The 13,254-nt window shown below is 32.8% G+C and overlaps 1 protein-coding gene across 2 annotated transcripts in view; it reads right to left on the minus strand.

Moving 5' to 3' along the window:
- Positions 1-13,254, minus strand: part of UBLCP1 (ubiquitin like domain containing CTD phosphatase 1) — a 19,244-nt gene continuing 5,990 nt past the window's right edge. The window contains exons 6-11 of one of the 2 annotated variants that reach the window (XM_072824317.1): positions 12,629-12,727; positions 10,066-10,103; positions 9,467-9,565; positions 6,461-6,577; positions 2,457-2,584; positions 1-1,113 (exon numbers count right to left, since the gene is read on the minus strand). In XM_072824317.1, the coding sequence (XP_072680418.1) occupies positions 1,086-1,113; positions 2,457-2,584; positions 6,461-6,577; positions 9,467-9,565; positions 10,066-10,103; positions 12,629-12,727 (509 nt within the window). In that variant the 3' untranslated portion in view covers positions 1-1,085. The remainder of the gene's footprint in view (positions 1,114-2,456; positions 2,585-6,460; positions 6,578-9,466; positions 9,566-10,065; positions 10,104-12,628; positions 12,728-13,254) is intronic. The other variant, XM_072824318.1, reaches the window with a different exon arrangement.

Here is a 13,254-nt window from a genome sequence, read left to right on the forward strand (position 1 = left end):
TGTTTTAAGAAAAAGTATTTATTATTTACACCACTGAAATAGTCCCGTAAGAACAATATACACCATGTTTATTTGAAAGGATCAGATTCCTTTCAAATACAATAACTGTATAAAGCAATACTGTCAACACAAAACAGTGGTCACATTACATATCTGCAGGCGTAAGCATTGCAAAACTTTTTTTTTTTTATTCTTATGGCTAAATATTTTCACTGAAACACAGTGTTTGCACTTAGACAAGAGATAGCTGGAACAGAACAAAAACTTTTTGTTCATGCTTTTTAGGGCTGAACCAGTGATGTGTCCCACTTAAAAATGTAATGCCTTTAATTGCTTTTATGACAATGGTTTTAGGCAGAAGTGCTTCTACTTAGCCACCAAAAAGAAATAACTTTTGTTCCTTAGTTTTTATTGTTCATATTCAGTCTTATGTTTTCTATTTCTCATACTATGAGACACACTTGTATCACAGCTGACGTTTTCCAGTTTTACTCAAAGAACATGGACCCACATATAGACCAAACTGAGACAGCAGAAAAATTTAGAGATGTAAATAGTGCACAGTAAGAAGAGAAACTGTGTCTATGACAAAGGAATAAAAAAAAATCTTGGTGATTTTAAGCATACCAAACTAGGTTCCTTATTCAAAAACTTCTTTTTGCGGGGTTTAAATGGGAAAAAGCAGTAGTTTCAAGATGGGTTTGGTCTTAGATTTAGTCAGACAATAACAGAATGAGACAAAAACACAAGACATAACTTGTTTCTAAAGCCACAAAATGACATTGCTGAGTATACATTTTTGTCCACTTTTGTGTGTTATATAGGGGGAAAAAACTCAGTACTCAATGCTGGAGAAAATATTTTTCAAGAGTAACAGTATTCATATAGGGGGAAAAAGGATTTTTTTTTAGCATATTGCTATGATCTTCAAAAAATATAAAATTAAATTTACAAAAAACTGGAAGACCAAGTATAAGCAGTCTGATATTCACTGCAGTGTCCAGCACTATCATAATGATTTCTAGCATAAAAGCAAGAAGTTCGTGATCTCAAGTATCCTCAGTAACTGCCAATATAACTTGTAACTACTGTCCTTGCTTCTTTGACAGATACCTGAAAGAAACAGAATAAAGATGTCTAAGCTATTTCATGATAAACTCACAATAACAATCTAATTCTCCTCCCAAAGGAAGCAGTTCATTCAAAACTTCTCCAGATGAGTAATAATTTTAATAGTTGTGAATACCTGATTGTTTAATGTACCAACCATTGTTTTAAGTATAGATATTAATTCACTCAGTCCTCACAACAGCTCTATGAAGAGCTTTCTTTTAGAACTTATTTTACAGGCATGAAGAGGTTAATTTTCCTATTTTTCTTGAGTAAAGACTGGAAACAAACTAAAGGACTCTGATCAAGAGTGTAAAAATACAAATAATTTACTAAGTAAACAATTTTTGCTTCAGGTTATTTTATAGGAATCTATCATTAAATTCAAATTTTTACATTTCTATTTCTTACATTTACAAATTACTATACTCAGTTGTATGGCGGTGGGGAAAGAGCTCTTAAAATCAGAAGATCTGGACACATTTTAATGGTGCAAAACTTGCTTGCTTTGTGGCATTTATTATCTCTATGCTATATTACATTATCTATAATTTGGAGATGAGGATAAAAATGCCTGCCTTTCCTTCCTAAGAGGATTATGAGAATCATCTAATAAGAAGCTATATGTCAGAATGATCTAAAAAGCCAAACTGTCATTATTACATCAATAGTTTCTTTTGTTGCTGTATTAATGCAAGCAGATCTTTAAAGATCGAATTCCAAAAAATTAATTGCAGTACACTATAATCCCATCCACTCCCCCAGGGGTTTTCCCTGCTTCAGAATCTTAATGTTCATATGCAGTCTGTATGTAGATGTGTGCATATGTCTGCACTTTGAATAAAGACTAAAAACATACATCAAGATGGTAAAGGTGGTTCCCTTTGGAAAGGAAAATCCTTAAGTAATTGTTTCTCTATTGGATTACAGTTTTCTAATTTTTCTGCTATACAGAGGGGCTACTTGTAGAGTGATTTTTAACAGGAAATTTTTAGTGTATTTTACTTTATCCTGACCTTATTTTATAGTATGAAAAAACAGGGACTATCTTCCTATATGATTTATAAAAGAGTGAGCCACCCAGTATCACAAAATAATTTGTAAGCGGCATCACAAATATGTACCAGTCTCAAATCTTCTCTCCTACAAGTATTAAAGATCTCGAGAGATGCAGGTTTATGAACAACATAGAGGTTAAGATTAAAGGGAAAAATACTTAGGGGGGGGGTGTCACTGCATTAGAAAATCGTTTTAGAATTTACCCATCTTAAATAAAAGTTCAGAATTATGTGTATACCAGGGTCACCAATGTTTTCATTCATTATGAATAAGCAATTAGCACTTACCTTTCCCAATATTTGTGATTTAGGTCCAAAAAGTCATCTAATTTTGCTATCTCCTTGAGGTACTGAGTTAGTTTTAAAAGTTCTTTGTCTTTATCTCGATTTAGGTGAGCTTTCATAAAAGGCCTTATCTGTTAGAAAATAAACATTCAACATTTCACATTGCAATAAGGAAACTAGCACAAATCTATACTGTCCTCTCAATCAAATTCAGTTAATGAGATTAAAATGTCACTTAGGGGGCAGCCCCGGTGGCGCAGCGGTTTGGCGCCGCCTGCAGCCTGGGGTGTGATCCCGGAGACCCAGGATCGAGTCCCACATCGGGCTCCCTGCATGGAGCCTGCGTCTCCCTCTCCCTCTGCCTGTGTCTCTGCCTCTCTCTCTGTGTCTATGAATAAATAAACAAAATCTTAAAAAAAATAAAAAATAAAAAATAAAATAAAATGTCACTTAGGGATGTCAGTACTAAAAATGACTCTTGGACTATCTCAGTGTTATAAACTGGCAGTCAATGTATAACATTTATAGTGCGAGGTTAAGAGCTCTTCCACCTCATTTACCTTACGTTATCTTTTCAGTCTCAAACTAAGAACACAAGCCTTCTTACAGCACTTGAGCCCTACATGGCTTCTCTACTAGAGAAACTACTAGACTTTTTCCTCTTTGGTCAATCCTTAAATAACTTAATTCATGTCACTCAATTTGTAAAAAGCTAACCCAAATATAAGCTTGATCTAACAGGAGAGAGAGATAAATTTTAACAATGATGATTTTCATTTCAGTATTTTTATATAAAATTTTATATACCTAAGATATTATACATTTATATAACATGTACCCTCATTTTATCACAAGCATTTTTATCATTAAAGTCTCCATAAGGGATCCCTGGGTGGCGCAGCGGTTTGGCGCCTGCCTTTGGCCCAGGGCGCGATCCTGGAGACCCGGGATCAAATCCCACGTCGGGCTTCCGGTGCATGGAGCCTGCTTCTCTCTCTGCCTGTGTCTCTGCCCGCCCCCCTCTCTCTCTGTGACTATCATGAATAAATAAAATCTTTAAAAAAAAAAAAAAGTCTCCATAAGAATATTTTTTAATTATACAAGTTTCTCCATAAAAAGAAGTCATATTTTCCATATTTTTAAGGTTGTTATATTTTATGATGAAAAGCATTCATTTCAAAAGCATAAGAGTAAAAAAAAAAAAAAAAAAAAAAAGCATAAGAGTCAGGATGGTAGAGAGGATAGAGAATTGTAATTAGTAAGGGATATTAATATCTTGACTTGGGTGGTAATTACATGTGCTATTTTTATAACAATTCATTAAATTAGAAGTTAAATTATAAATTTTATGTACTTTTCTATATGTCACAGTTCCAATAGACTTTTGCTTTTTTTCAGATATCAGCTCAAAAATCTTTATAAAACTCAAGACAACCTTCCAAAATTTTTTCATTAATTTTAGATGAAATGGTATGTCTGGGATTTGCTTCAAAGTATTACAGAGAGGGAAGTAGGTAGGGTACAGAGCAAGCATAATCATCTATGAATTAATAAGTTGTTTAAACTGAATAATGCATACATAGGAGTTTGTTACATAATTCTATGTAGTTCTATTTACATTTGGCTTTTTTCATTTTATAAAAAAATGTTTCTTAAAAATCATCCTTCTAAAACACACATGTAAGGACTAGATAAATTGTACTTAATAAAGTACTAATATATCCTTATTACAATTTAGAGAAAATGCAAACTGCTTATTAGTTATTAATTTTACATGGCAACACTGAAAAAAAGATGACATTAAATTCTGTCACTGGTTGAGAACAAAGAAGTCCATATTCTATCTATCAAGAACAGGAAAGATTTAAAATATGTCTTATACACTTTCTTCTCTGTTATCAGAAAAAAACACACCATAAGCCTGAAATGCATAGAAGAAAATTTTTCCATGTATTCTACTCGCATCAGAACAGGTGCCAGGGACCTCCACAGCTATTGGTCAGCTGAGCTCCCACAACCTGCACGGCACCGGAGTGAGTCTGTGCAGAAGCAAGTACTTGCAGGAGTTCCTGCTTCCAGACAGGTAGAGTGGGCAGTGCTGCTTCACAGCAGCAGCAATGAATGTGGGAGATCAAGATTCTCTTGAGGAATCAGACCTTGCTTAAGCCCTGGGGCTGAAAGTTAAGAGGCATGATATTGTGACGTAGTGAAATGAGTTTCTAACTAATCTTGGGCAATACTGTAATGTTTCAAAATCAAATAAAAATTATAAAGACAACATGTTAACTTTTAAACTATTAATATATATAAAGTAAAATGTGATTCCTAGTTGCCCAAGGCCCTTGGCCATAAGCACTATTAAACAGCAAAACTAAAATACTCCTATGACTCTGAATTTAAAACTTAAACTAGTTAAGTGGGAAAAAAAAAAGTCTATTTATTCATCTTACTTCACTTGTTCCAGCATAATCACTTCTTATTGTACCATTCTTCAAAAATGATCTCACTAGCAGAGAAAACGACTATATAGGACCACTAAAGTCTCATATCAAAGAAACATTCTCAGAAACTTAAGATGGTCTGAATTATCTGCATTCTCATATCATTTCCTTGTATAAACAAAAAGGAAGTTTTCAGAGTATCTATTTACCCATGACCAAAACTCAAAATTCAGTCGTGTATTCATAATTCACAAGGTCTTCTATATTCTATGTCAAAGCTTAAGATCGGCAAGCTTATATTATTATAGGTTTACTGTTTTAAAAATAAGCAGTCATCTTTAAGATCTCTGAAATCTTTTTTGAGACTTCCTTCAAGAACATTATGAAACTATGACAACAAAACACAGTAGGAATATTTCTCAATTTCAAACCTGCTTGTATGTCAATATGGGTAAATCATTAATAACTATCTTCTTGAAAGAGGTTTCAAAAGGAGACATGTGAGAGATTAGTGGAATGTTTAAAAATACCTCTCTTGAATTAAAACTTGGGGGGGGGGACTGTAGATACATATTTTTAGAAATTCCTTCAGTGATTCTACGGAATGACTAGTTAAAAAAAAAAAAATCCTGCTCTAAAGTAACATGAAGAACTAGAAATTTATACCATCTCTGCACCAGAGAGAAGTAGGACCCAAATATGGGCTGGGAAAATAAAAGTTTCTTCTAAACACACACAAAACCAGTTATTGTATTTTTTTTTTTAAAGTTAAAGCTCTCTTCAAAAATCATTCCATGAATATTACCATTTCACCTCCTTTCCTGAAGAAGTATTAACCACTAATTTCATAAAGAATTTAGTGTAGAGAAACTGAATCTTTTCTCAAAAGTTTTCCTGTACCTTGCACCTGGTAAACACACAAGAAAAACACTTCTTCCAAAGCTACCAGGATTAGATGTTACTATCATGCCTACACATGATTGCATATGACTCAATGATAAGATCCATCGCTGGCCTAGGAATCAAGCCACCAAGATTTTAACTCAAATTCTGTCATTAATCAGTTGCATACATGATTTTGGGCAAGTTACAAATTTTCTTAACCTCAGATTGTTTATATAAAGAAGGCAGACAAGATGACTGAGATTCTTAGCTCTGGCATTTTATAACTTTAAGATCTTCAACTGCCCTGTGTGAATTTTCAAAACCCTTAGTTTCAGTTTTAAAAGGAAAAAAACAAATCCTTACTGCCAGCTTTCCAACTAACCAGAACATCAGAAATCCCAACATTTGTATCCCTAATAAAATGTCTGTTGCTTCAACTCACTAAGTCCATGTTGTTCCACAGAGCTAACTAAAAAGAAAACACCTGAATGAGTTGGCAAACCAAGAAGATATCAATGTGGGAGAGAGAATGTTCAACTGTGTATGAATTTTTCTAAACATGTTAGCTTTCTTGCCTGTGACCATATACAAAACTTCAGAAAATTTATGAAATTCAACAGTGCTAAGGTTCTACCACAAATTACAGATTACATAAACATAGCAAGTAAAATTATATCTTACCTTTAGTCCATTCTGTGGGTTCATTAGAAAATTTCTTCCTATGTCATCAAACATTATAGTGTTTTTTTTGCTGTAAAACTCTGAAAACTTTCCCCATATAACACCAAGAGGCTTTACCTTAGAATAAAAATTTAGATTTAATTGAAATTTTATCAGTAATTGTTCATCCTTCCTTAAAAGCAGAGATACCTCAAAAATGCCCAAAATACATCACAGCACTGCTGCAGGACAGTGACAGCTGGCTGTGTGAACAGACCATAGCTGAGATGCAACACACTTTAAAGCACAATGGATCTCACAATATTAACTTCTGAAAGGTCTGCTCATGTCTACCTAACTAAACCTACTATAAGACTTTCCATAATTTTAAAATGAAAATTTGGGGTCAAAGGAGGAGTAATTATTTAAAATGTAAGAATTTACAATAATTATTTGTTTGCTAAGCAGTCACTGACTTCCTGGGCTAAAACATGACCCTCAGAGGTTAACTGTCACATGGGGTCTGTTTTCAAAACCAGAAAACCATAATAACAATGTACCCAGTTCTATTAATACAGAATTTAAGTATTTTTGTAGAGAAAAACGAAAAACTGATTCTGTCTTGATTGGCACAGGTGCACAATTTCTAGGGCAACTAACTGGTTAACTTCAAAAGCACTATAATTTGTAAATTCTTAACTTTTCTTTCTGAGTTGTTAAAATGAGCCTTCAAAAAGATAACTCTTTACATATTCGTATCTGTTGGTACTTGCATAAAGTCTCCAAAAGACCACATGAGAATAGTAGGAAGAGAAGACTAAGTGCCTAAAGGGCCAGGAGGAGGAATACTTTTCATTATATACTTTATTTTTATTTTTGAATCATGTGTTTATTTTACAATTCAGAAACATTTTTTAGATAAGTTAATTTTTAGAAGTACTTTTTGCTGAAGACAGGAGTCTCGTTTATGGTAATATGCGATTACATGATAAAAATAATTATAGGAGATTAAAAGGTAGTAAATGATAATAAAGGTTGTCATTTGAAAATGTTTTATTCTCTTTCTAGAACTTATTTTAATAGAGAGAAAGCCTTTTTTTCTTAATCTCCTAGCTACTACAAAGAATGTTATTGAAATTATTTTATTATTTTAAATATTTTAATTTTATTTGCCTTATTAACTGTTTACTTTTGAAACAAATTCCCCAAATACTTCAAGACAAGTATAGAACTGATACAATAAGCCAGATTTTTAATTTTCTTAGCTAACAAAAGCCTCAAGAAATAGGACAAGAGCTTCAGTTTATGACACCCAGGGTTAGAAATCCTATATCCTCTTAAATAGTGCTGTCATTTTCTAATTATCTCAAGTGCCATCTGTTCCATAAAACATAGACTACTTTGTTCTCAAAGAATTAATACTGCTGATAGGGAAAAAAAATGAACACACAGGAGAATTTTAAATTACCTATAATCCAGCCATTACCAACGATATATTTACTATTTACCTCGGCTTTTTTTTTTTTTTTTAAGACTTTATTTAGAGAGAAAGTGCACACGTGGGGAGACAAGGAGACAACCCCAAGTAAACTCCACACTAAGCTCGCCCCTATGCAGGGCTCAAGCCCAGGACCCTGAGACTATGACCTAAACCAAAACCAAGTCAGATGCTTAACCGACTGAGCCATCCAGACACCCCACCTCCAGTCTTTTTTTGTAAACATCAACAACTTTAGAGTTCACAGATCCTTTGTTAAGGGGAAACCTGAACCAAATAAGGGATAAAATTTCTTTCTAATGGTCTACAAATACTGCTAAATACTTCCTTAACTTTAATGATGTATCATGAAAAATTTTTAAATCACTAATATTCTGTTACATCAAATGATGGATGAACAAAAGTTTTTATATCCAATTCCCTACTATTGAATATTTACTTTTTTTTACTTGAAGTATAATTATAGTGTTTTATTACTTTCAAGTGTACAACACAGTGATTCAACAATTCTATACGCTACTCAGTGCTCACCACGATGAAGTATAGGCACCATTGGTCACCATACAACGTTATCACGTTACTGACTATATATTCCTTAGGCTGTATTTTTATTTCCATTACTTATTTCATAACTGGAAGTTTGTCTTTCTTAATCCCCTTTATCTATTTCATCCATCCCCTCACTTACCTCCTCTCTGGCAACCACCAGATTTTTATTTCTCAAATTTTTCATTATTATAAACACAACTATGTTTAACACTTCCCAAACTTTTTTTTACTGTTTAGATTTTATAAATGTACTACTTTAGTAGGTAATGTCTTTCCCTTGATGTATGAAGTATTACCTTTATTGAATACATCTCTATGCACTTAAAGGATTCTGTTTTTGATTTTGATGATTTCAACAGTCCCCCCTATGCTTTCCTAGTTTGCTAAGTTTTCCCCAATTAATCTTAGTTCATGTCCTTTCAAAAGGTATAGGCCATGTCTCCTCATCTCCAACAGTGACTATCACAACACATTCTAGTAGGAGTGCAATAAAAGGACTGGTTACTTGATGAGTAAACAAAGTAAAGAATCCTAATCTTTTTAGCTAAACCCTTTTCTTTGATGGTTCTTGTTGCTCTTCTCCAGCGCTACATGTACATCACACTGAAGTACATGCATCATGGTATCTGCTTTTACTTATCAGTTTTATATAAGGCAGGGCGAATATGCTTTGGCTTGCTTCTAGTATCTTCCTTGCTGATATTCGGTATTTTTCCTCACCTACTCTTTTTTGAGCAACAGTGTGCTGCCATCATCATGGGACAATTATCCATGACTTTTCTTGACAGTCTTGCTCAAGAACTATCATTAAAATTCCAATTTATTAAGCTTATATACATCTTCCTATGTCAAACTCAACTGATACTTCACTATCCAGTCAAACGTCCTTCTCAACTTTCTGTACTTTATTCCATCAACATAAATACAAAAAGTATCAGAAAATAAACAAGTCTTCAAACAGAAATGAAATGATTTCTTACGTCTATTAATCCTCTCCTTGGAGTGTGCACTGTTATCATAGCAGCACTGTCCAACATGAAGGTAATCTTATAATTTGCATTTGTGCTCACTCCTAGCTCCTATAAATAGATATTCATGTGGTTAAAATACAATAATATGAAAAATTCCAGGCTTTCTGAATATTCCAGCTACAATTTTCCACAATTTCCCAACTTTCTACTCTAGTGGCTACCACACCTTGCTCAACAACTACCATGTTTTTTAGTCTCCTTTTGTTAAGCCAACAAATGGTAGTCCAAAGAAAATAAACTAGAAACAGATTATATCCCTTCTTCAATACAGGTATTACACACCAAAGCAAAAGAAGGGGGAAGAAAGCATTATTGTAAAATGAGGGGAAAAAGGAGGGGGAGCTCTACTGCACTTTTTCTTGAAAAAGACTTAATTACTCAATACAATCCACCACTAAACAGACTTTAAACACATCTCTACTCCTGATAAACACATTTGTTTACCTACTAAATGCCCTCCATTGAGAATGAAATTAATTCAACTTGGAACTTCCATAAAGACAAATGGCAATTTCAAAACATTCTTAAATGGATTTTCTAACACTTACTTTCATTTTAGCTTCAATCCACTTCATATTTGTTGCAGCTAAAATATGAAGAATGATAATATGATACAAACGAAAAGCTTCAACTTCATTTACAAAATTTTTCTTCTGTATAAATAAGTTTTCTAAGCAAGATTAAAAGTTCGAATTAATCACAAATAATAATTCCTAACATATTTATGATAATTTTAAGTATTTATAAAAATAAACTTTAACAAAAATTTTTTAAAGATTTATTTATTCACAAGAGACAAAGAGAGAGAGAGGCAGAGACACAGGCAGAGGGAGAAGCAGGCTCCACGCAGGGACTCCAGGATCACCCCCTGGGCTGAAGGCGGTGCTAAACCGCTGAGCCACCCGGGCTGCCTGATAAACTTATCTTTAGTGTATCAATACGGAATAGAAATTTAACAACTTTTATCTAAAAGATACAGGTAACCGATGTTCAAAAGAATTTTGAATCTAGGAAATTTATAAATCAAGACCAAAACTCCTGTTTAAAAACAGCCCTGACACTATTCTCTATCAATCCAAACTTAAATATAGGGCACCTGGATCTCCAATTTATCTCCATGTTCCCACTGCCATACAATGCACTGGCATATATGTCAATATAAGTAGATTAATGTTACATGCCAAAAGATGATGTTAGAGATCACTAGGGCCAATGAAAATCAGCATTTTGCCAGGCTCAGGAAATTTAGCGCTCATTGAGCCTAGGAGCTTTTAACAATGAGTCTGAGACAACTGAATTCATAAATTCTGTCATGTATTTGCTCATTGTCAGACATCAACCAGTTTTGAAATCACTGATATTAAAATTCAGTCCTCAAAAAATAAATAAATAAATAAATAAATAAATAAATTAAAATAAAATAAAATAAAATAAAATTCAGTCCTCAATTTTATATGCCCTTCTGGTCCCAAGTTATTGGACTAAAACTACATTGCTATTACCAAGTAAAATGTTTAAAAAGGGAAAAGGAGTTTAATTGTTAAAGCATGTATATGCGTGTTTATGTATTTTTTAAAGGCAAAAGAGGTATCTGAGTTCTCAAAATAAAAATCTTTAGCACACATACACAAAAACTGAATCACCTAATGCACAAAACTGATCAGTTAATAAAATTTTAGAGACTGATATATCTATAATGACAACAATCATGAAAAAGGGAAAAATTTCTTAAATTCAGTATCTATTTTGGGTCTACAATCCCCAATGAAAAACAAAAAAATATTCATAGCTAATAAAAGGGTTTCCAATTAAGTAATTATGTCAGACATGGTACTAGTTGCTATACTAATATTTTTATTCTCATAGCTACTCTATAAAGTAGGTTTATTTATCTTCATTTCTCAGATGAGGAACTTAAGGCTCAGAAAGATTAACTGACCTGCCCGGTGTCACAAAGTAAGGACAAAGTTGGATTTTAAAAATTTCACTTATTTAGAACAAAGTAAAGGGCCCCTTTCAACATACTACCATAAAATATCATACTTTACAAAAATAAGTTATTTTAAACATATGACTGTAAAAAAAAAATCTCTAAATTTCTAAAGCTACGTTAATAACATTTAGAGGGAAAAAAATAACATTTAGAGGAAAAACTTTTTTCTCAAATGTCATCTCAGGTGTCAGTTGCTAAACAAAAATTTGTTCCCAGGAAGCTTTCCTCCTTGTATCTCATAAACCAGAAAACTGTATTTAACTCTATATTTAATCTTAATGGCTGTAAACTCATATTAATACTGAACAATGGAGATACTCTAACTAAAAGGAAAAGTACAAAGGAAATTTAAAGACTGAAGTACCAACTATGTAGTCACTCATCAAAAATGCAGCATTTTTAACCGATAAGATTTCATTTAATTCACAGTCAGCTCTTTTCTGCCTATGGCTTGCCAAGAAGCCACTTTAAATGTTTGTAGGGAGGTCAGATATAAATTAATACACTGTTTCCCTTCTCAATAAAGTCTTGCCACAAAAAAATGTCTATTGAACTAAAAAGTGTGCTCAGTAATGTAGTAAATTTACTTTGTGGAGCAAACTCATGATCTTATCACAGACCTGTAAGTTCCTGGAATGGTCCACAGACCACAATTTGAGTAATACTGCTTTAGTCCATTTAATTTTCCTTAAGTAAATTCATATTCCTTTATTTCTGAAGAACAACATCACTGTGATTTTTTTTATACGTCTTTCTCCAAGTGTTTTGAAACTAGAGTGATAAAGAAAGGAGAAAGCAACAATATCCTGAAGCATCAAAGATTCTATAGTAAAGATCAGAAAGAAAAGTTCCTAATCATGGTAGGGTCTTATGAAAAATAAGATCATTTTTATTCTGACACCATAATCTACATTCTTTCTGTATTTGACTACTTCAGTGGTATTGCTAAATATACATATAAGTTTATACTGTAATGCAAGAATGTCAAACATGTTTCATCAGAAATTTGCTTAAAAAAATGAAAAATGTATCATATTTAACTACAGGCCATTTTATGTCATATTTTATAAAATAGCAACATTATTCCCATGGAAATCTAAACAAAAAATATAGCTTACACCAAATAACAATGTCATAATCCTCATATGCAGATGTTAGGAATTCGTGAAGATATGGCCGCATTAATTCTACTCCAGTCTCTGCACAAGACCTATGGTCTAAAAGAAAATCAGTTATAGATGTTTACTAGTTTCTTACCATGGACAAGTACCTGACATCAGTGCAAATTATGAAATGTAATACAAACATTCAAATGTAAACTACTTGAGACTGAATTACACTGGCTGAAAACAAGTGTCTTTCAAAGCACGCAATTTAATATCTTTGTGATCCAGTTTTAATGAATATATTTTGGTTAATTTGTGAGGAGCAATGTCCAGAATTCAGGCTCATATAGTAACTGTAAATTTAGTTTTCAAGTAGTCTTTAAAATACAGACGTTATTTTGTGACATGAAAAACAAACTAGAGGCACCTATACTCACTTTTAGCCACTCACCTTCCAGACATAATCACATTTTACTAAAATGACAGGCCCAACTAACTTAATAATCAAATTTTTAAATAAGTATACATTAATTTATGATCTGTACTTAAAGTTTAGGGTTAGAAGTAAATAAATTCATGCTAATATCAAGAGTTAACTAATCACTTATTAGCAATATTACAGTATGAGATTAACATCT

Source organism: Canis lupus, chromosome 4 (genome assembly GCF_048164855.1).
Source record: "Canis lupus baileyi chromosome 4, mCanLup2.hap1, whole genome shotgun sequence".
Lineage (NCBI taxonomy): Eukaryota > Metazoa > Chordata > Mammalia > Carnivora > Canidae > Canis > Canis lupus.